Raw genomic sequence first — 25538 nt, 5'->3', positions numbered from 1 at the left:
TTGGGACAGAATGAGAGTGTACACGGTTCAGAGATTTGAAGCATTTCATGTATTCACCCCAAAATTAACTAACTCAACACAAAAAAGAAACACTCAGACACAAATTTTTCAAACACCAATGAAGTATTCACCTAGCTGTTATTTATTGAAATTCCACTAATTTGTAGAGACTGGATTTATATCCAGTCAATAAAATGATTCACCAGAGATTTCATACCAGGATTGCTTCTCAGTGCTGACATGCCTTTCCTGTCACTATTACATAACCTAAGGATTCCTGTACACCAGCTCACCCTATTAGGCATATTTCCTGCAAATCAATATGAAGATGTACTTTCATATCATAAATACAATATAGAAAAATTGATGATTTCATAATTCCTGATAATGGTTTTATAGAATTCCTAAATGTATATAAGTAATTTCACAAGCCCTCTTTGGAACAAAGTTGCAAATAGAGCTCTGTAAATCTTCACATGTCATTGGCTAATTGCACTAGAAAAAGAAAGCAGGCTTCAAACAAAATTTGTGATCAAGGAAAAAAAAACATTCATTCAGGTCCAAGAATGAAGCCACAGGTGTGCACTATGATAAAGGAAAGACATGTGAAACTGATGCTTTGGACTTATAATGAGCTTATAAAATTAAACACTGCTTTGAACTTACTATCAACATCTTTTTGTAACTCTCTCTTCGTGTGACATTTTAGCTATGAGGTAATTTTATAAAGAACTTTTTTCAAAAAAGAGGCTGAGAGAAGGAATAAAGTATAGCTTTGGGAGGGGTCTCTGCTTCATCCACCAAATGTATATATGTGTATGTTTATTTACATTTATGCACAAATATATATGTGTAGGAATATGTGTATGTATTTAAGTATGCATGAATACTTGTGGAATTGATAAGACAGGTGTCTGGACATGACCTCTCTCTCTCTCTCTCTCTCTCTCTCTCTGTGTGTGTGTGTCTGTACATGCATACCTGCCTTTCTTTCTTTTCATTTCTCTATGAAATTGCCAAAAGTCATCAGCGTCTGGCCTCTAGAACAGTGAGTTAAATTTCAATGGCTTCTGACCCCCAGAACAGTAAGAAAAAGTTAAAAGGCCAAAGGTCATCAGTCTTTGACTTTTATTAGATGCTGTGTCCCATCTCAGCACCTGACCCTGTGGGGAGTTGCCTTCCAGAATTTAACAACCATTCATTAAACATAAACATTGTACCTTCTTGTTTATAATGATGAAACTAAAAAAAATAGTTTATGTAGAAGAGCAGAGAGAACAGAAGTTCAAGACCCCAGAAACATGGCCATGCTCAATGCTATCTGCCTCTCCAACAACTATTTACAAACTTTGGGAAAGTCATACCCTTTAATAACTAATCAGCAAGGGTCCCTAAGAAGTACAGTGTTTCCCAGGTGTGAGAGCTATAGAGTGCAGAGATACATATGTAGAACTCATTAAGAGAAAAATTAAATTTACATACTTTTCCTCAGTAGTGCATAAACTTTATCTTTCAAGTAATTTTGCCAAGAACAATATGTAAGTTGCTAATGTCAAAGTCTGGCCTCAGATTTGAGCGAACAAAGAATGAGGAATGAGCACAAGGTAAATATTTTACATATCCTAAACTACTTGTTTCCTTGGTGATCGCAACCACAAATTACCTGGCTAACATGTTCTTCCAGCTGTGTTTGCTAATGCTTGGTTTAGATGTGAATATTCCATTTCAATAATGGTCTGTAAGGTTATAGTGTCAAGAAATGTAATGATCAGTCTTTTTTTCATAAGTCATGAATTTAATTATAAAAAATTTAAAGATTATTACCCTGAACTGAGTAGGCCTTTTGAGAGAGAGAGAGAGAGAGAGAGAGAGAGAGAGAGAGAGAGAGAGAGAGAGAGGAAGAAGAAGAAGAAGAAGAAGAAGAAGAAGAAGAAGAAGAAGAAGAAGAAGAAGAAGAAGAAGAAGAAGAAGGAAGGAGGAGGAGGAGGGAAGGAAGGAAGGAAAAGAGGAAGGTATGTGGGTATTAATATATAAAGAAACAAAGTTCACAAGTATTTGCTAGGGAATTGAGTCCTGATGGATAACTCAGGAAATTATAAACTGTTTAGATTTGGATCATCAGGTGTGTATGCTTGGTATCTTCAGTGTTCTCGGGTTATGAAAGTGAAATGATGGAGAAATATGTAAGAAAATTTAAGGCAAAGTCTTGACTAAACTTTTAGATGTGTTTTTCAGAATCAGACCTTTTAAATCAGGTCTTTTAAAGAAAATAGAGTGAGCAAAGGCATCTAGACTACTTGAACATGCTGAGTGAATGGTGCCCCTGAACAGAGAACACGTCTGGGAGCCTGGGAGCTCTCTGCTCTGTGCAAGCTGATGGAGGTGTGTTTCTGAAATTGTATATTCACTCCAACCATCCAGGGAGGCTGTCCTAATATACCACAGATGCTTTCATGTTATCTTCCTTGTCCTGCAGTTTAATGAGCATGAAGGGGTGATGAAATGACATCCAAGAGAATGCACTGTCACTGAGGATGACCACTGACGTGGAATGTTACATATACAGCAAGAACACTCTCGCTGGAAAGACCAGTTTCTCCAAATTCCCATGGGCAACTGTTGCATTGACTTTTATTACATCATTACAAAATAAACACTGTATGGGTTTCATAAAACATTTAAATCCATGTTGACATTTTCTGGAATGTCTAAATTCAGACATATTAAAACAAACACTGTTTTTGCAAAAATACAATCAGTTTCTGAAAACCCAACATCCCAATGGCACAAATTTTATGTGAAGAATTATGGAGATGCCCCAACATATAACAAAGGCACGTACTCCACTATGTTCATAGCAGCCTTATTTATAATAGCCAGAAGCTGGAAAGAACCCAGATGCCCTTCAACAGAGGAATGGATACAGAAAATGTGGTAATCTATACAATGGAATATTACTCAGCTATCAAAAACAATGACTTTATGAAATTCATAGGCAAATGGTTGGAACTGAAAAATATCATCCTGAGTGAGGTAACACAATCACAGAAAAACACACATGGTATGCACTTATTGATAAGTGGCTATTAGCCTAAATGCTTGAATTACCCTAGATGCACAGAACACATGAATCTCAAGAAGGATGACCAAAATGCGAATGCTTCACTCCTTCTTTAAAAGGAGAACAAGAATACCCTTGGGAGGGAATAGGGAGGCAAAGTTTAGAACAGAGGCACAAGGAACACCCATTCAGAGCCTGTCCCACATGTGGCCCACATATATACAGCCACCAAACTAGATAAGATGGATGAAGCAAAGAAGTTCAGGCTGACAGAAACCGAATGTAGATCTCTCCTTAGAGACACAGCCAGAATATAGCAAATACATGGGTGAATGCCATCATTAAACCACTGAACTGAAACGGGACTCTCATTGTTTCTACTTGGTTGATTTCAGCTCTGAGTTTGATTATTTCCTGCCTTCTACTCCTCCTGGGTGTATTTGCTTCTTTTTGTTCTAGAGCTTTTAGGTGTGCTGTCAAGCTGCTGACATATGCTCTTTCCTGTTTCTTTCTGCAGGCACTCAGCGCTATGAGTTTTCCTCTTAGCACAGCTTTCATTGTGTCCCATAAGTTTGGGTATGTTGTACCTTCATTTTCATTAAATTCTAAGAAGTCTTTAATTTCTTTCTTTATTTCTTCCTTGACCAGGTTATCGTTGAGTAGAGCATTGTTCAATTTCCACGTATATGTGGACATTCTTCCCTTATTGTTATTGAAGACCAGCTTTAGGCTGTGGAGGTCTGATAGCACGCATGGGATTATTTCTATCTTTCTGCTCCTGTTGAGGCCAGTTTTTTGACCAATTATATAGTCAATTTTGGAGAAAGTACCATGAGAAGCTGAGAAGAAGGTATATCCTTTTGCTTTAGGATAGAATGTTCTATAAATATCTGTTATGTCCATTTGGTTCATGACTTCTCTTAGTCTGTCTACGTCTCTGTTTAATTTCTGTTTCCATGATCTGTCCATTGATGAGAGTGGGGTGTTGAAGTCTCCTACTATTATTGTGTGATGTGCAATGTGTGTTTTGAGCTTTAGTAAGGTTTCTTTTACGTATGTAGGTGCCCTTATATTTGGGGCATAGATATTTAGGATTGAGAGTTCATCTTGGTGGATTTTTCCTTTGATGAATATGAAGTGTCCTTCCTTATCTTTTTTGATGACTTTTTTTTTTGGTTCTTTTTTTTTTCGGGGCTGGGGACTGAACCCAGGGCCTTGCGCTTCCTAGGTAAGCGCTCTACCACTGAGCTAAATCCCCAGCCCCTTTTTTGATGACTTTTGGTTGAAAATCGATTTTATTTGATATTAGAATGGCTACTCCAGCTTGCTTCTTCCATTTGCTTGGAAAGTTGTTTTCCAGCCTTTCACTCTGAGGTAGTGTCTGTCTTTGTCTCTGAGGTGTGTTTCCTGTAGGCAGCAGAATGCAGGGTCCTCATTGCGTATCCAGTTTGTTAATCTATGTCTTTTTATTGGGGAGTTGAGACCATTGATGTTGAGAGATATTAAGGAATAGTGATTATTGCTTCCTGTTATATTCATATTTGGATGTGAGGTTATGTTTGTGTGCTTTTCTTCTCTTTGTTTTGTTGCCAAGATGATTAGTTTCTTGCTTTTTCTAGGGTGTAGCTTGCCTCCTTTTGCTGGGCTTTACCATTTATTATCCTTTGTAGTGCTGGATTTGTAGAAAGATATTGTGTAAATTTGGTTTTGTCATGGAATATCTCTTCTGGCTTCCCAGGTGTGTCTGCCTCTCTGAAGGTCTAGCTCTCCCTCCCACGGGATTTGGGTGCAGAGAACTGCTTATCTGGTCATTCCCTTCAGGTTCTGGCAGTGTCTCGGGCGCAGGGGACCGGCTGCTTCAGTGCCCTTATCTATGGGATCCCAGAGACCGTATACAGTTTCTTCTTGGGCCAGGGATGTGGGCAGGGGTGGGCAGTGTTGGTGGTCTCTTCTGCTCTGCAGTCTCAGGAGTGCCCACCTGTCTGGGCAGTGAGCTCTCTCTCCCATGGGGTTTGGGAGCAGTGAGCTGCGGGCGGGGATCAGCGAGGTTGGGAATCCCGCTAAAAACCAGAAGTGTCCGGTCCTAGAGGAATTTTGCCTCTGTGTTTCCTGAGGCCACCAGTCAGGTCACTTGGGGCAGAAAAGTTGGTCTTACCTGTCGTCCTGAGGCTCAAGTTTGCTCGTGGGGTGTTGCTTATGAGCTCTCCGCGAGGGCAGCAACCAGGAGGACCTGCACCGCCCTTTCCAGAGCCCCCGTGTACCAGGGTCACAGATGGTGTTTGGTGTTTTCCTCTGGAGTCAGAAATGTGGGCAGAGTGTAGTCTCTTCTGGCTTCCTAGGTGTGTCTGCCTCTCTCTTATTAAGTTGTTTTTTAAAAGGGGGTCTCACTCTTTGTTCATTTGTTCTTTGTTCATTTCCCTCCTTTCCTGGCAATACTTTGCCTGGCTTTCATTTTCTAAAGACTTTTGCTATTTTTTTTTAGCATCTCATATATTATACTTTCCATTAGTTACTATTTTAATGCTGTGATAAAATCCCTGACAGAAAACAGTTTAATGAGGAAAGGTTTCGTTTGAATCATGGCATGAAAGCATATATTCTTTCATATGGGTTGGAGAAGGAGCAAGAAAGATGCTGACTTTGGATCCTCAGGTAAGAAGTAGAGAATAAATAGCAAGTATGTCTAGGACATATAAACATCAAAATCTGCTACTACCTATGAGATGCTTACCAATGGGCTGACAGTAGCCCCAAATAGCCCACCCAGAGAAAATGATCCACTGTAGCCTACAGAGAGCATTTTACCTTCAAACCAGATTACGATCTAGCCTCCATAAGATATATCAAGATGTAAAATGCATTCATTTCATCTTCTAAACTTTTCCCTGTCATTACCAGTCTCAACAATGCTCAAAATCCCAGTCTCCTCTAAGATTCAATGTAATCACTTAAGTGAGTTGCTATACAACCAAAATTACAACTGGAATTTTTGCAACCCACAAATGTCACAGAGTGAACAGCCCCTTTCTCAAAGGGAGGGCTAGAGTATCCCATAGAATATTTAAAATAAAGCATGGATAAAATAAAGAAGAAGAAACATTAAATTCTGCAGCTCTACGGGGTGTTCACAAAAAGGGACCTATCATGACTGCCCGCAAAAAGACCTAACAAGCAGTTGAAAGAGTCAGATGCAGATATGTGCACCCAACGAATGAACAGAAGCTGCTGACCCCTCTGGTTGAATTAGGAAAAAGCTGGAGGAAGCTGAGAAGGAGGGCAACCCTGTAGGAGGACCAGCAGTCTCAATTTACTTGGACCCCTGACATCTCTCAGACACTGGATCACCAACCAGGTAGCATACACCAGCTGAGATAAGGCCTCCAGTACATATACAGCAGAGGACTCCCGGGTCTGGTTTCAGCCAGAGAAGATGCACCTAACCCTCAAGAGACTGGAGACCCCAGGAAGTTTAGAGGTCTGGTGGGGTGGGTGGGGTAAGCATGTTCTTGTGGAGACTGGGAGGTGAGGTTGGGAGGAGGTATGGAATGTGGAACAGTTGAGGGGTGGGCTGGGAGGGGAATAAAATCTGGAGTGTAAAAATAAATAATTCAAAAAAAAAAGGCAAAAAAAATTTCTGCAGCTCTGTTTTTGGCCTATAGGACTCAGGATAGTATCATCTGGGCTCTTCTGAACTTAGATAAGATCTGATACCCGCAGTGCACACTGATCTCTCTTTAGCAGGCTTAACTACGTGCACTTAGATTTCCTCAGCAGGTGTCTCATGTTTCTGCCATCTCCTGCATTCTGGAGTATGAACTGAAATTTAGGTTTCATCCTCACAGTTTCACACAATGACTACTCATGGTCACTTTGCAGGAACTCCTTTATTTTCAGAAATTGCTTGACCTCAATGAATTTTTGGAACCACTGTGCAAGACTTCATTGCTTCTCTCCTCATAGTGTATATTTCATACATGCGAAATCAGTATAATGCAAGTGAGTAAGCTATGACGCCAAGTTCTACTGCCAACTCTGGATAGAAGCTGGTCTTCTTGTACCAGTTGTTAACAGCCTCTTTGTACTTCCCTGGGAGACACTTTAAAGGAGTAGAAAAGCCAGTAACTTCCTGAGGTAAGGCTCTCTTTCAAAATAATTTGTAGGCTCTGCTCTCAGGGTACAAGTGCTAGTGTCACTACGAACAGGAGGTTTCTCTGTAACTATTATAGGGCTGAATTTAGCATGTTACTTGGTTGGAACATTAGCCTGGTTGAAGTGCCTTTCCTCAAAAAAATGCACATTTAAACATCTTCCACTCCAATTTGTTCCTCTTTTTTTTTGCTTTGTTTGTGAAATTTTAATCATTTTTCCACAAAATATAGTATTTGTAACATATCATGGCATTACTCTTAGTTTAAAATTACTTCATAGACACTTCAGATTTCCAGTGTTAATTTCTATTAGTTTCCAGCCCAAATTTAACACCATTGGCTCCCTCAGTAATTTCTAGAAGAATAAAGGGGCTTGCGTCCCCCACACCCCTAAACACTTAAGATAATGATTTTTAAAATGTTAGACTTCCAAACACCTAACTGACAGTGTGTGGCTAGTGAGAGCATAATTTATCAAGAAAGTTGTTCCTCTTTTTTTAACCATAGACTTTAATAAGATTAGTAATAAAATGATGTTATCATGCTTTGAGATATCACCAGGCCGAACATACTAGTTTGCTTAAATTCAGAAACATCGTGGTCTATATGACATGGGCAGAAATCAGTCAGAAACTTGCCAAAATATAACCTGACTGGCCTGCAGGTCAGAGCTCTGTATAATCCTTTCTCACTCTTGAACCATCATGAAGTAGGGAGTACAGGGTCTACATTTCCTAGGCCAATGGTTCTCAAACTGTGGGTCATGATCATTTGGGGGTCACATATCAAACATCTCACACATCAGTTATTTATGCTATTTGATATATGTTATATATACATTAATATATTATGATTTATAACAGAAAATTATAATTATGAAGTGTCAACAAAGTAATTTTATGGTTGGGGGTCACCACAACACAAGGAACCGTATTAAAGGGTTGCAACTTTAGGAAGGTTGAGGATCACTGCTCTAGACCACATGATCATCTAATATTCAGCCATAAAGGCTCTTTAAGCTTAGGTATAACACTCAGGGGCATTTCTGGTTCAAAGTCTAAACGTTTTCCATATTCCTCGTGCAAAACATTTTCAAATGCCAAAGAACTGCATAGTAAGACTTTTCACAGCAAATGTCCCCACTTCTCTGTGCCAATTTTGTATATTAGTTAACTTTCTCACTGCTGAAATATATATATATATATATATATATATATATATATATATATATATATATAATCCGATTACAAGCAACAAAAGGAAGGAAGAAGCATTTATTCTTGCTCATGGTTTAAGGGATATATTCCATCTTGGCAAGGAAGGGAGGCTGTTCAAGTTATAATCCTGACCTTATCTCTACCCAGTGATAAGCAGATCATACACTTAAGCTCGCTTGTGAAGAATAATGCATGCTCAAACCACAACATACTAATTCCCTGGTGTTCAGTATTCGCTGAGCTCTCTACAACATTCTGACATTTCCATGTCTTCTTTGCACCTCATTATGCCTAGTACTCTGATATTATACCACTGGATGATGTCTTTAACAAGTCAACCCTTCAGTGGCATAATCTATTGATTAGGTAACTGAATTAGATTTGATACTTATTAAGTTATGCTATAAGAAATAGTTATATAAATTTGTCTACTTGAACATATTTGAAGGCCTCCTGCTGTAAATAAATAATTCTATCAAACCTTCTCTTTTCTTTTTTTTTTTCTTTTTTTTTTTCGGAGCTGGGGATCGAACCCAGGGCCTTGCTCTTGCTAGGCAAGCGCTCTACTCCTGAGCTAAATCCCCAACCCCAAACCTTCTCTTTTCTAACATACCTTCTTTTTCACCATTTGTCATATTTTCTTTTCTTTGATGTTCACTTGCAACTAAGTGATTGACAATGCTTTTCTGTGGAAGACGTTCAGAATTAGCCTGGAAAAGTAATTTTGAAAGCGAGTTGCACAAAATCTAATTTTTTCTATGATGTCAGAATTCTCCATTATAAAAACAATGAGGCTATATATTAAAGGAAGCATTTATTGGACTCTACATCATTGAATAAAGAAACTAATATTGGTTACCTAAATCAAGACTATGTTTGAACTTTCTGTGTTCAAAATAAAATTTCAACTAGGAAGATCAAACCTGGAATACCAGCAGGATCATTTTTTTATAGAATAGTAGGTGTCAAGGATATATTAAAGAAAAAATATCTTAAAAGCACCAGATATTTTATGTTAATATTTAAAAATAAAAGCACACACAAATTCACCTATTTGGAAAATTTGTCCAAAGGACATTTGTAATTTTTCAAATTGAGGTCACTACAACACATGTAAAAATACTCCAGTCTTCAACACTTGAAAATACAGTGAGGAGGCATTCCATTACCAAGTATGAAGACTCATCGGAGTCTAGTATTACTGCCATGGAAGCAAACAAACACATGGGTATCTTACTCCTAGGATGGTGGGAAACTGGCCTTCCCAACTCAGTCTTAGATGTAAAGCAATATTATAAATTAAAACACAGTACAATGTCATGAAAACCCCATGATAAAACTGAAGCAAATCCATTCCATTAGGAAGAAACTAATGAAGAGGAAATGGAACATGTCTGTCTCACATCAGTGATTCCCCATCTCTGCTGTGTGCTCAGTGATAGTAACCAAACACCTGAGAATCCACCAAGCTTTTTGCGTTCACAGTCGCCCAAAGCTACTTGCTTAGTAAGTCATTAGTAATGGTAATGGTAAGCAATTGGATAATATTAAAGAAATTAAATGGAAATTGGCAACAAGGAAAGAAATTTAGAAATGCATATTCTACGTCATACTCTCTAGAGGAAAAATAGAGAGTATTTTTAAAACATTACAGATTTATACAAATTCTTATTTGAAACTTGTTGAAAGTCAGTATTAAGCACCTAAGAGAATTTTGTTGGCATCTTGCTTTGAAGGAAGAGTAGGATGTGTAGCAAGAGAAGGCTTTGAAGTTTTATTATTCTATGTAGACAACATCTTACTAATAGCTATACACGAACTTTTTAATGGCTGTAGTTGTACAATTGTCATGTTACGAAAATGTATTTGAGTGGCTGGAGACCTAGTTCAGCTGTGAGAGCAATGAACGCTCTTGCAGAGGACCCAAGCTTTGTTCCCAGCACCTGAATGGTGGCACATAACCCCTGTAACTCCAGTTCCAGATGGAATGATGCCCTCCCTCTTCTGGCCTCTGTGGACACTGTATACATTTAGCACACTTCTAACAGGAGATAAAATAAAGTCTTCTTAAAAAGTACAATATTTGAATAAAGTCATAAGGAATAAGAAAATGTGTATTGGATGGTGATTATAAAAATCCCCTGCAAACATCAGTCCTGCAAAATAATTATGAAAAGAGGTGGAACAGATTTGTAACTTGGAGAATACTGCAGAATGTATAATGGGTCTTAGTGACAGGCTCAGGGATTATTGTAGAAAAGGGGATGGAAAAATTGTGGAGGTATAGATAGTGAGGGACAGCAAAGAAACAGCTTCTTCTGAACAAATGAGGGCATTCACACAGATGAATTCTCAGCCGAGGATCTATTGATAATTGGTAACTGTAGAAGAGAAAGAATAAGCTGTTTTTAAAGGTGTGATCCATGTTAGGCCAACCATGCTCTGAAGGAGATTACACATCCAACAGTATGTGTAGTGCCAACTTTATGTTTTGAGTTTTTTTCTTCTTTTCTTTTTAACGAGATCACAAATGTGATGTGCAGTGAGAGGGATTTATTCTGGGAGGAGCTTGGAGAGAGAAGAACAAAGATAAAATACATTTTATCAAATTCTCAGAGAATGAATAAAAGGATATTTGTCAAATGAATAAATATCATAGCGGTAAATAAAACGGAAATGAGATTCACTTAAAAACAAAAGGTGAGCATTAGAATTCGCATTCAGTGTTTCAAATGAGCCAATGCTTTTGTCTGCCTTACCAGCATTTCGTTAGCTATGACAGTGTTTATCTGTCACCTGCTACTACCCCACAATGAATGAACCAAGGGATGAACAGATGCGATCTACTGTACCTTCTACTCAGTGTGTCTACACTCTGTTTCATGGCCATGGCAGACACGATTATAGTCTCTGGAGCACAGCTGAATATCACACACAGCACTTAACTCTGCTTACAGAATTCTACCTGCACAGTCACCGACTGTAACCAAAAACTCCCTCAGCGTTCTTCGGAAAACTTGGTCCATGTTTGCTAAGCTTTCACTGTATCATGGGCGTTCATGCCAGTTATTCTGTGCTTGATACATCTCATACAGTTATATTAAATCAGTAATCCAAAGATCCAACATTCAAAATAAACTGTTTATGCACTTGGAAGACATGAGCAATCTTCAAAAAGTCATTTGGCACAGAAGAAAAGATCAAGTTTTCTCTGAACTTGTTCAGTTTTTAAGAATGTTTTAAGACTCATAATGAGCTAGAATACTTTAAAATTAAAAACCAAACTGTGACTAATTATGTATATATGACACTGTCATGTGATATGTACTTTTATTCCCCTTAGCTACATTGCAGAACAACAATAAAAAGTGCAATTGACATTTACATACCGGTCTCCTCAGTTTTTCCGTGCTCTCCCGTCTTCTTTGTTCTTTAGTTGATGTCATAATTCCTCTGTCTGGTTTTGCTGACAAATGCACATATTTAATTAAAGCAACTTTTATGACATTGTAGATTAAATGGAAGACATAAATATTAATTCAGATTTTTAAACATATTAAAATGAAACCTGAATTTCTATACTGCTGATGAGTGTAGTCAATTGCCCTAAATCTTTACATGAACATTTAATTCCATAGGGAATAGTTTTAATTATGTAATAAATGTGTCTAAATGTATCACTTGGAGAGGTTCTACTTTGCTTCAGGTTATGTAAACCCTGATGTATAAAATACTATCTTGAGGAGCCAACCATTATTACACATTAACATTTATTTTCTTAGGAGTCACAAGTTAGGTTTCTAGTTACATTATAAAAAGTCATACAAGCTTGCATGTTGAAGTACTACCATGTTTAGTGCTTTCCCAACGGTGGACAGGAAAAGAGGAATAAAAATCAGTACCTTCCTACTTGACAAGGTTAAACATGCAACCACTGTCTCTCTCCCATCTTTCCAGGAGTCTGTATTTCGTTTTCTAAAGAATTCCATCATTTTCCTCTATAAAAACTTTTTATGGTTTCTTTATATTCCTTGTGCTCAGCTACATTTTAATCATTCATTTCCCTGCCCTTCTGTACTTTATTATGCCTCACTACTCCTCAGATATTACAATGCCCTATAATCTATTGAGCAATTCAGCAGCTTTAATGTCACACTCAATTTCAACTTTCGCAGAAACTGGGTTAGACGTCAATCTCATTAACCCTTAACTTCCTGCATGAGACATGGGTAAAACCTTTGTTTGGTAGAACATGCTCATTCTCCTGATTTACTTGACCTATTCCTTCCATGGACTACATATAAATTATATGTCTCACCTTTCATTTCTCTGGTTCCTTTGCTTTCTATCCTTTGATCTGTACTCACGCCTAAATGGCTCACGTTCTTCTGCTGTGGGAAAGGTTCACAGATCATCTGTTAAATTAGCACAGAATGAGTTGAACAAACTATTCTGCTCCTTTCCAGTATCTGAGTAGCTCATGCCAAAGGACTGAGACTGAAAAACAGAGAGCGCCAGATGTATCTGATCTGGGAGCCCCAGGCATGCTTCCTAGATCAAGTCTAACTTCCATATTAACATGGCAAGTGGAAGTAAAAATTTGCACATTTGAAGCGTTTAACAAAAGAAACGGTGTCAAGAAAATGATAAGAAGTAAAGGTTTGATTAACATTATTTTTTTAGAAATTTAAAATGAAATTTACAATATTCCTGCAGAAATAATACTTCTCACTGAGGAAAATAAAACCAAAGTTCGTTTGCTGTTTTTTTCCCAATTACAATAATTACTCGATCTATCAAATTCTTGCCTAATTCTTAGCATCTATAAAATGAACACAGGCAGTTAAGAAAGAATTCCACTAATGAAATCTGGAGATTTGGTGCAGTATAGTATTATGACCAGGAAAACTAGCAAAAATGATGTATAACTTCATGTAAAGTAATTTTGCCATCTTAGTGCAAAAATAAAATGATAAGTAAAATATGTAATATCATATAAAATATCCAAATTAAACACAAATCCATAGCACCCAAATTTCATAGATGGAGAATCTGATTTTGACAAGATCGAGATGGAATGGATATTCCAATATGGTCTGAGTTCACAGCTCAGATTTCCTTTTGCCACTGTGCAAAGTCTGTTCTATATATTTAACACATATTAAATATGTGTAGGTAAAACCCAAAGAGTTTGTTGTGCTTAGAATCATTTGGTGATGCTTTCAAATATCTAGTCAATAAATTTCATCTGCTTATGAGAACAACAAACAGATCCTCTTAAATAAAGCAAATGTAACACGTCAATCAGGAAAGTATCTTATAATAAAGAACTAGTATTTGTCTCTCGCCAAAATGAGGAGATTCTGAAACTTGAAAGTTGAAGCTAAATTTGACTAGGTCAATGGATGAGAGTCTCAACAAATTAGAATTATTTCAACAGCAGACATTACTTTGAAGGAAGAGGAGGATATGTAGAAAGTAAGAGGTTGACTACTTCCTCAAGAGATTACGTCCTAATCTTAATTAGCTAGTATGTTGGTGAATTTATACCTGATAATTATCAGGAAATTATGAGAAGACATTTGGAAACAGATGAAGGTGATATTCAGGTTTGGATACATGGAGACATTCAATGTAGTCTAAGAAATATGAGATGGTGAACTATTTTAAATTAACTACAAAATTATGACCAGTTAATTTGTATGATAGCCTGACATGTTTTGCCTATGTTCTTTTGTTGAACAAAACAAAATGCTATCAAGTGAGTAGCATCAATTTAAATGTTTACATACCAGTGTCTGAACACACCCATGGATACTGTGTCTTCTTTGTTCTTTTGTTAATGATGCCTCTTTGCATAAATCTGTTGGTAAATTCATATACTTATATATGAATATTAACTATGAATCAATGTCAGTTCAAAATAGAAACAAATTGGTATGTTTAAACAGTAATAACAAATGTATTTTTATTTATACAAGTAATGCTTTAAAGGCCACTTAATCTTTAGAAGATTTAACATTTTATGATACATTTATAACCAAACAAAATATTAATACCCTTAGTTAAATAGTAGATTCTGTAAGTTTTGAAGAACTTATGATTTTAAAGATTCACCCTCAAACTCAACATAAGTAAATAACCTTAGATACATTTTAAAATGCCACTGAAATATTAAAATTCATAGTGTACTAATCCTTACATCATAAAACCATTTAAATAATGTACATTTTCCCAGCCAAATGGCAAATACACAAAATCCTCAGAAACTAAAACATTAATAGAAACCTATTTTAGCCTTTGGATGTGAACAAAAATCTGCCACAGTGTAGCATTTCTGATACCCTTGTTTATATCCATTAAAGACAAGCCAGCTATGGGATGTCTTCATTGGTCAGCTGCACATTTCTAGAAAAAAAAAGCAGGCATTTCCAGTTTGGAGGTCCTTTATAGCTTCCACTGTTTTCCTAAAATGTATTAATATTTCAAGTGCAAATCAATTTGCAAGTGTAGAACCTTTGCTAATGGATTGGCACGGATGAGATTCCTTATCTCATCCATTAATGATTTGTTGAAAGCATGCTAACTACTAGAGCCTGGTGTTACATCCTGTCAGTGAGAGGTCATGCATGAATGTTCAATAGTTCTGGACTGAGACAATGGTGAGCTTAGGTGCACACAATGGTGACAACATAGAAACAAGGAATATAAATAGAAATGGATGGAGGAAGAATTATTCAAATGAGTTAGTGTGTGTCACCAACAGTTTGAGAATCTTAGAGAAAAGGGAAACATATGACAACAGGAAGGACAAGAGTTCAGTCAAGTGCTGATTATCAACACATGATAAATAGCTTTTAGCTACTCAACTATCAAGATTTTAAGTGTATTATAGTCATACTTGCACTAGATGTAGGTCAATAAAATGTGGCTCAAGAAAAACTGATAGTAGAATGAATGCCCATAAATAACAGAGGATGATTTTATTTAGATGAAAGTTCAAAACAAATGATGCATGCATGGTGTAAGGAGTGCTTCCAGAATATTCATGACCCTGGAGCCAGTGTCAATTCAGTGTAATGTGAATGGTTAACAGGTTAATGTAGAAGCCTTAGAATGCTGGACCCTATACCCTGCTTATTACTTTTAAAAATGTATCAAAATATGGCATGAAACAAAGTAAACATAATAAAATTTACTGAGCTTAATGATGTATTCCACATGCTATGTATTAACATAATTAATCCAGGAATTTAATTTCAATGCCCACGTATAGAAGGAGTTTGGAATATAGAAAGAGTCCAGCTGGGAATATAATAATCATTTGTAAAACACAAATATTGTATGCAAAGTCCCTGTTTATAATGCTTGAACAGAAGGTGTAGCAAGTGGAGGGGGAGGGAGGGCAATGAAGGAGAACAAGAGGATAATTCAGGGAAAATGAAAACATATATGCAGCAGAAGGGGAGGGGCAGGGAGGGAGAGTTTGGAAGTGATTTGGATTCATGTCTTAAAGCCACATCTGTAGCACATACTTTATAATCTTATTCTAATTACATAGAGAAAAGCTGATGTTAGCAGGAAAGGGTCACATTTCCAATAATTCTACAATATGTTTTATTGTAAATTCTTATATTGTGTCATATGAACTGCTGTGACAAACCCTATTCCACATACTATAGCTATGAACGTCAGTAGGAAGCTAAATAGACTAGATGTGGAATAAAGACAACCACTGTCACGCTGGAGTCCTTGACGAGACCCTGGAGATTACAGAGACATTTCACATTCAAGCCACAGCATACTCCTTAAAGTTTCCATTCTTCTGTGGCCCCCACTGTTCTCCCATCAATCATCATTACTTTATTTGTGCATTTCATTATGCCTAACTGCCATGAAGCTATTGCCGTAGTGTAAGCACATTGGACAATGCAGCTGCATTAATGTTAAACCGGGATCAAAACTGAGGCTCATCACTATTTCTCTCTTAAGTTACTAAGTTAAGTCAGTGTCTTAGTCTACGTGCACACATGTTCACTCTGATTTAAATACACAGAAGGAGCATTCAGAAAACACGGTGCGTACCTTCCGTTTCACCACGCGTCAAAGCTTCACTTCTCTTTTCTATAGACACAGCTAAATGGCACACATCTTCCTTCCCTGGCTGCTAGGATGAAGGAAAATTTTGAGTCGCACAAAACAGACCATTAGCTTTTTAAGAGTACAGAGTTTCTGTTTTAAAAAGCAAGAGTAGAAAACAAAGCATTTGTCGGATTCCATGCTATTTGAATACAGGGTCCACTGTTGTGCATTCATGTGGCCTCTGACTAAGGAAAGGCAAACATGGAAGGGCTGCAGATACATTTTCAATGAAATAATGGTAGGTAAATGGCATGTTAACCCAGAAAGATAGACTGAAGATTATGTTAATGTCTTAGAAACAAATAAAAACAGCTTCTACACATGCACACAACACACCAACTAATGTAGATTGATTCTTTCCATCTGTTTCTACTTAAACTTCTTTTATATGTTAACACATGAATGATCCACACTAAGAGTACATATTCTCAGAGTGAACTTTCAGTATGGAATAGAAGCTACCCACATTTTGGTCTTCCTTCTTCTTGGGTTTCATATGATCTGTAATTTTTTCTTAGCTATTCCAAGTTTTTGGGCTAATATCCACTTATCAGTGAGTACATACAATTTGGGTTCTTTTGTGACTGAGTTACCTCACGCAGGATGATAGTTTCTAGTTCCATCTATTTGCTTATGAATTTCATGATATCATTGTTTTTAATAGCTGAGTAGTACCCTATTGTGTAAGTGTACATTTTATGTATTCATTCTTCTGTTGAAAACATCTGGGTTCTTCCCAGCCTCTGGCTATTATAAATAGGGCTGCTATGAACACAGTGAAGCTTGTGTCCTTGTTATATGTTGGAGCATCTTTTGGTTATATGCCCCGGAGTGGTATAGCTGGGTCCTCAGGTAGTATCATGTTCAACTTTTTGAGGAACTGCCAGAAGGAAGACCAAAATGTGGATGCTTCATTCTTTTTTAGAACAAAATAGTCACGAGGGAAATACAGGGACAGAGTGGAGCTGGGACTGAAGGAAAGGTCATTCAGAGACTGCCCCACCTGGGGAATCCATCCCATCTGCAGCCAACCAAACCCAGTCACTATTGCGGATGCCAAGAAGTGCTTGCTGACAGGAGCCTGATATGGGTGTCTCCTGAGAGGTTCTGCCAAAGCCCTTCTGATACAGATGAGGAGGTTGCAGCTAACCATTGGACTGAACAAGGGGCTCCAATGGAGTAGTTAGAGAAAACACTGAAGGAACTGAAGAGGTTTGCAACACCATAGGTAGAACAACAATATCAACCAACCAGACCCCACCAGAGCTCCCAGGAACTAAACCACCAACCAATGAGTACACATGGAGGGACCCATGACTCCAGCCACGTATGTAGCAGAGGATGGCATTGTCTAGAATCAATAGGAGGAAAAGACCTTGGTCCTATGAAGGCTCATTTCCTCAATGCAGGGTAATGCCAGGATGTTGAGGTTGGAGTGGGTGGATGGGAATGGGAGGATCCTCAAAGAAGCTTGGGAGGGGGAAGGGGTATGGGAGAGGGAGGGAAAGGAAATAACATCTGGAATGTAAATACATAAAATATCCAAGAAAAATAAAATTTTACAAAGAGCAAAAAGAAGCGGCCCACAAGGAAAGATTCAGTTTTGAGGTTGGAATTATCATCTACTAATCAAAAGCCACAAATCTTGATATGTTTCCCCTTCCCCCTTACTACCAGTCGAACTGGAGGCTGTTGCATCTATCTTTTTCAAATTTACAAGCTGCTGCCTAACTTTGAGGAAGGTACTGGCAATTGAATGAAAGGTGTTTATCTCTGCATTCACACAGACCTTAAGAACAGTCTTGACGACAAGCATGATGAACTAACGTTTTTATATGGTTGGTTGTGAGCTTAGCCTTTAAGGACTGAGCCATGACTCCAGCCCAAATTAAAGTTTTTAAAAGAAATGTTAAACAACGATTGGCTCTGTAGGATAATCTGAAGTCTAATTTGTATACCTAAGCTATGTTGTTAAATAAACAGTATTGAATGTCAATTGTCAATAAAAATAACAGTGACTTAACTCTTTCCTTGTTGTAAGCCCTTGTTTGTCCTTCTGTGGATATCACTTTATTGGCTGGCTTTGCTGAAAAAAAAAAGCACAGATTTAAGTAAATAACTTACGCTGGCATGTTGGACAAAAGATATATATATATATACATATATATATATATAAATATTTACCCATAGTATCTGTATTTGTGTATGAACATGTACACACACATACACATATACATACATATGCATTTGCATGCTTGTCTATCAATTAGACGGACACCTATTTGCTATAGGTTAAATATATAAAACATTTTGAGGTTTCATTCACAAATTCATCAACTCAAAACTAGGAACCAAACCAGAACAGACAACATTTCAAAATACCAATGATGTTTTCAGATTCACTGGGTTCACTGTTCCAGTCTCATAAAGGAAATAATGTTCATTTCCGACATTGAAACTATTGGTATATTTGATCATTGTATGAACACATACGTTGTTCAAATTTTGTTCACTTTCCTATATCTCTGTTGTACTCGACCCATCCTCACTAAATAGACAGGGGAACTTCTGAGTATCACTAGTAAGCCAGCCTAGACTCCTCAGCAAATCCCATATATCAGAGAGAAAAATTTTCCCAAGAAATGTGGTGGCTGGATTTAAGAACACGACTTAAGAATGACCTAAACTGGAAGCATCTGGAACACATGGGCACTGGAAACAATTTCCTGAACAAAACACCAATGGCTTATGCTCTAAGATCAAGAATTGACAAATGGGATCTCATAAAACTGCAAAGCTTCTGTAAGGCAAAGGACACTGTGGTTAGGACAAAACGGCAACCAACAGATTGGGAAAAGATCTTTACCAATCCTACAACAGATAGAGGCCTTATATCCAAAATATACAAAGAACTCAAGAAGTTAGACCGCAGGGAGACAAATAACCCTATTAAAAAATGGGGTTCAGAGCTAAACAAAGAATTCACAGCTGAGGAATGCCGAATGGCTGAGAAACACCTAAAGAAATGTTCAACATCTTTAGTCATAAGGGAAATGCAAATCAAAACAACCCTGAGATTTCACCTCACACCAGTCAGAATGGTTAAGATCAAAAACTCAGGTGACAGCAAATGCTGACGAGGATGTGGAGAAAGAGGAACACTCCTCCATTGTTGGTGGGATTGCAGACTGGTACAACCATTCTGGAAATCAGTCTGGAGGATCCTCAGAAAATTGGACATTGAACTGCCTGAAGATCCAGCTATACCTCTCTTGGGCATATACCCAAAAGATGCCCCAACATATAAAAAAGACACGTGCTCCACTATGTTCATAGCAGCCTTATTTATAATAGCCAGAAACTGGAAAGAACCCAGATGCCCTTCAACAGAGGAATGGATACAGAAAATGTGGTACATCTACACAATGGAATATTACCCAGCTATCAAAAACAACAACTTTATGAAATTCGTAGGCAAATGGTTGGAACTGGAAAACATCATCCTGAGTGAGCTAACCCAATCACAGAAAGACATACATGGTATGCACTCATTGATAAGTGGCTATTAGCCCAAATGTTTGAATTACCCTAGATACCTAGAACAAATGAAACTCAAGACGGATGATCAAAATGTGAATGCTTCACTCCTTCTTTAAAAGGGGAACAAGAATACCCTTGGCAGGGAAGAGAGAGGCAAAGATTAAAACAGAGACAGAAGGAACACCCATTCAGAGCCTGCCCCACATGTGGCCCATACATATACAGCCACCCAATTAGACAAGATGGATGAAGCAAAGAAGTGCAGACCGACAGGAGCCGGATGTAGATCTCTCCTGAGAGACACAGCCAGAATACAGCAAATACAGAGGCGAATGCCAGCAGCAAACCACTGAACTGAGAATAGGACCCCCGTTGAAGGAATCAGAGAAAGAACTGGAAGATCTTGAAGGGGCTCGAGACCCCATATGTACAACAATGCTAAGCAACCAGAGCTTCCAGGGACTAAGCCACTACCTAAAGACTATACATGGACTGACCCTGGACTCTGACCTCATAGGTAGCAATGAATATCCTAGTAGGAGCACCAATGGAAGGAGAAGCCCTGGGTCCTGCTAAGACTGAACCCCCAGTGAACTAGACTGTGGGGGGAGGGCGGCAATGGGGGGAGGGTTGGGAGGGGAACACCCATAAGGAAGGGGAGGGGGGAGGGGGATGTTTGCCCGGATACCGGGAAAGGGCATAACACTCGAAATGTATATAAGAAATACTCAAGTTAATAAAAAAAAAAGAAGAGTATGAAGAATAGTAATGGCATTCCCAATATCATCATCACAAAAAGATGAGTGGGAGACCCCAAACATAAATACATTATATTTAAATAAAAATATCTTACACTATAAAAAAAAGAATGACCTAAACCTCTTGTAGATGTTTTATGTAGAACTAAGCAACACATTCCTATGGTACTAAGAGCTATCGTTTTATGGCAGTGATATCTGAATGAGTAGAAGCTGTAGGAGAGGTGTGATGATGGAGTTCACCACACTTCTAACCTTCTCTTCTCCAGCAAATAACCTATGGTGAATGACTAATTGGTGTGTGTGTGTGTGTGTGTGTGTGTGTGTGTGTGTGTGTGTGTTCACATATGTCATGTTTGGGTGCTTGTTTGTGAGAACGTATACATACATGTTTGTGTGTCCACCTGAAGTCATACCAAGGAGCCATCCAACTTGTTTTTTGAGGCAAGATCATCTGTGGTGTGGAGCTTACTGTGCAGGCAACAGTGCCTAGAACATGTGCTCCAAACCCATCAGCCTCTCCATCGCTAAAGTTGGAATTTCAAGGGTGGGAAACCATGTTTATTTTTTTACAGAGGTTCGTTTGACCAGTTCCCAGTCTACATGCTTGCAACAAGCACTTAGAGAGTGAGCTTACTCACCAAGCACAGAACTTTGAATGAAAACATGTGAAGCACATTCTGCTAGATATATAAGGAGCTGGAAGTAAAGAGACTATGGTGACGCTCTCAGCTTTCCTTCAATGAGACAAGCCCTTGGGTATAAACATCATCTGATAATGTTCTTCCTTTCTCCCATTTTCCATGTATGTTACTATTTCTGTCCACTAACTGTTAGGTGTCTAATTATGCTGTACTTTCTTTATCCCTGACTCAGCAGCTGTGTCAGAATCACGCGATTAGAATTATAAAATAATGTGATAGCACAAAGAGTTAATGCACAAATTCCAAAAGAAAAAAACTAAATATTGTTATTGTCCATGTCTTTGGAATTGTCACTTGTCTAGAAACTTGGCTAGGCCCAAACAGGACTTATCCTTCCTTTGCTTCTCTTATGTCTGAAACTCTGATCAAATGTGCTTTTGTGTAGAATTTTTTTGATGTCTGATCCTCAAAACAATGTTTATTTAACTAGAATCCTTTTGACAAAGGACAGGAGATCCAGAATCTCAAAACAGCCTAATCTCAGTGTCAAATCTATCAAGAGACACAAATGATATACTAAAATTGAGAATTTATACTTTATAAGATATCTCATTCTAAATAATATTATCTTAATTCATTATTTTTTCAAGTCTGGTTCTTTCCTTTATCCAAAATGTTCAGAAAATTAAAACCACCTAAGAACCAAATATTCTCAGTGGAGTTTGTTGAACTTGCCATAATGTACTTGAAAGACCCACAGGCCCCCTAGGGCCTGAGAAGAAACTGAAATGCAGGTCTTTGCTGTTTGCACTTGGTTTTTATATTAGAAGATCATGTGTGGTTCCTACATATCTAGACTTCCATATTTCATTTCCTAGAGAAGGTCAATGTTTTGCACATCCGCTCTGCATGCCTTTGCTGGCAGCTGTTTACTCCCCGTGCTCAGGAACTATCTCGGAATTCCTTCCCCGTCTCCTCTGCACATTCTTCTTCGTGCCCGTAAGATAGTTTAATACTTTGTAATCTATTTAGAAATTCAGGTGTGGGAGAGGCATATTAAATTTCAACATTTGCAGACAGTAGATAATACATCATTCATATTACCATGTAACTTATATATGGAAATAGGTCAGTCTCTTTGTCTAGTAGAATAATTTGTTCCATCTGACTCACTTAAGTATTACATGAATATTCCTTCCAAGGGCTGTATGTTAAAGGTAGATCTTACCTTTAGTTTCTGCATTTGCCATATTTTCTAGTAATCGATCTGTAGTCACAGAAAAAGAGACTACATCTTCCATATATGTAGAAGTCTCAGAGGTAGTCTGTTAAAATTAACATAAAAAAGGCATCTAAATACCACATTTCAAATGCAGCCTCTTTCAAAAAGTAGAGTACCAAGTATTGTAACCCATGTTATTTGAACTAAGAACAATTTATGCTATCTAAATCAAATCTAATTTTCTCTGCACTGACATTAGATAATAGACATAGGACCACCTATAATGTTGTAAGGAACATTAGACTAATTAACATAAATTTCTGGAAGTAAATATAAGTGAAGGTAATTTAGTAATGCTTTTCAAATGAAATTTAGCCTTGGGAGACAGAAGCAGGCAGATCTCTGAGTTTGAGGCTAGTCTCAGTATACAGAGTGAGTTCCAGGACAGCCAGAGATACACAGAGAAATCCTATCTTGGAAAAAATAAAAAATAAATAAAATAAAATTTAAATCATGCACACATCCAAGCATAAATCTACAAAAATGAATGCCAATTTCAGTTTTACTAAATTAAAACCACCACCTGAAATATATTAAAATCCCATTAAGAAAATGACAAGCCAGCATGTAGAAGAATGCAAATTGACCCATTCTTATTGCCCTGTACAAAATTTAAGTCCAAATGGATCAAGGACCTCTACATCAAACCAGATACAGTCAAACTAATAGAAGAAAAAGTGGGGAAGAGTCTCCATGGGCACTCTGGAAATTTTCCTGAACAAAACACCAATGGCTTATTCTCTAAGATCAAGAATCAACAAATGGGACCTCATAAAACTGCAAAGCTTCTGTAAGGCAAAGGACATTGTCATTAAGACAAAATGGCAAGCAACAGATTGGAAAAAGATCTTTACCAACCCTACACCAGATAGTGGGCTAATATCCAATATATACAAAGAACTCATGAAGTTAGACTCCAGAGTACCAACCAACCCTATTGAAAAATGGGGGTCAGAGCTAGACAAAGAATTCTCAACTGAGGAATATCGAATGGCTGAGAAGCACATAAAGAAATGTTCAACATCCTGGAAAATGCAAATCAAATCAACCCTGATATTCCACCTCACACCAGTCAGAATGGCTAAGATCAAAACCTCAGGTGACAACAGATACTGAGGAGGATGTGGAGAAAGAGGAACACTCCTCCACTGTTGGTGGGATTGCAGGCTGGTACAACCATTCTGGAAATCAGTCTGGAGGTTCCTCAGAAAATTGGACATTCCACTACCTGAGGACCCAGCTATACTTCTCCGGGGCATATACCTAAAAGATGCTTCAACATACAACAAAGCCACATGTTTCACTATGTTCATAGCAGCCTCATTTATAATAGCCAGAAGCTGAAAAGATCCCAGATACCTTTCAACAGAGGAATGGATTCAGAAAATGTGTTTTTCCACATCCTCGACAGTATCTGCTGTCACCTCTGTTTTTGATCTTAACCATTCAGACTGGCGTGAGGTAGAAACACAGGGTTGTTTTAATTTGCATTTCCCTCAAGACTAAGGGTGTTGAACATTTCTTTAGGTTCTTCTCAGTAAGTTGATATTCCTCAGCTGAAAATTCTTTGTTTAGATAGGTATCCCATTTCTAAATAGGGTTATTTGTCTCCCTGCGGTCTAATTTCTTGAGTTCTTTGTATATTTTGGATATTAGACCTCTATTAGATGTAGGATTGGTAAAGATCCTTTCCCAATCTGTTGACTGCCATTTTGTCCTAATGGCAGTGTCCTTTGCTTTACAGAGGCTTTGCAGTTTTGTGAGATCCCATTTGTTGATTCTTGATTTTAGAGCATAAGCCATTCGTGTTTTGTTCAGGAAATTTTCCCTAGTACACATGTGTTCCAGAGTCTTCCCCACTTATTAGTTTGAATGTATCTGGTTTGATGTGGAGGTCCTTGATCCACTTGGACTTAAGGTTTGTACAGGGTTGTAAGAATGTATAGATTTTCATTCTTTTTTTTTTTTATTTTCATTCTTCTACATGCTGACCTCCAGTTGAACCAGCACCATTAGTTGAAAATGCTATCTTATTTCCATTGGATGGTTTTGGCTCCTTTGTCAAAGATCAAGTGACCATAGGTGTGTGGGTTCATTTCTGGGTCTTCAATTCTGTTCAACTGATCTATCTACCTGTCTCTGTACCAATACCATACAGTTTTTATGACTATTGCTCTGTAATACTGCTTGAGGTCAGGAATGTGATTCCCCAGAAGTTCTTTTATTGTTGAGGATAGTTTTCTGTATCCTGGGTTTTTTGTTATTCCAAATGAATTTGCAAATCGCTCTTTCTATCTCTAAAAAGAATTGAGTAGGAATTTTGATGGGAATTGCATTGAACCTGTAGATTGCTTTTGGCAAAATGCCATTTTTACTATATTAATCCTTCCAATCCATGAGCATGGGAGATCTTTCCATCTTCTGAGATATTCTTCATTGTCTTTCTTCAGAGACTTGAAGTTCTTGTCATTCAGATCTGTCACTTGCTTGGTTAAACTCACACCAAGATATTTTATATTATTTGGGACTATTGTAAAGGGTGTCATTTCCCTAATTTCTTTCTCAGCCTGTTTGTCCTTTGAGTAGAGGAAAGCTACTGATTTATTTGAGTTAATTTTCTACCCCGACACTTTGCTGAAGGTGTTTATGAGGTTTAGAAGTTCTCTGGTGGAACTTTTGGGCTCATTTAAGTATACTATCATATCATCTGCAAATAGTAATATTTTTATTTCATCCATTCCAATTT

The 25538-nt window shown here is 37.7% G+C and overlaps 1 protein-coding gene across 1 annotated transcript in view; it reads right to left on the bottom strand.

Annotated features, from left to right (window-relative positions):
* The window catches only part of 4932414N04Rikl (RIKEN cDNA 4932414N04 gene like), a 240381-nt gene that overhangs the window by 91608 nt on the left and 123235 nt on the right, over positions 1-25538 (bottom strand). Inside the window, exons 50-56 of the mRNA XM_087654922.1 lie at positions 22739-22835; positions 18593-18654; positions 16512-16590; positions 14219-14289; positions 12745-12817; positions 11816-11892; positions 9040-9136 (exon numbers count right to left, since the gene is read on the bottom strand). Of these exons, the coding sequence (XP_087511048.1) occupies positions 9040-9136; positions 11816-11892; positions 12745-12817; positions 14219-14289; positions 16512-16590; positions 18593-18654; positions 22739-22835 (556 nt within the window). The remainder of the gene's footprint in view (positions 1-9039; positions 9137-11815; positions 11893-12744; positions 12818-14218; positions 14290-16511; positions 16591-18592; positions 18655-22738; positions 22836-25538) is intronic.

This window comes from Rattus norvegicus, chromosome 3 (genome assembly GCF_021556685.1).
Source record: "Rattus norvegicus strain SHRSP/BbbUtx chromosome 3, alternate assembly SHRSP_T2T, whole genome shotgun sequence".
In the NCBI taxonomy this organism is placed as follows: domain Eukaryota; kingdom Metazoa; phylum Chordata; class Mammalia; order Rodentia; family Muridae; genus Rattus; species Rattus norvegicus.
This window is presented reverse-complemented; position numbering and strand designations above follow the sequence as displayed.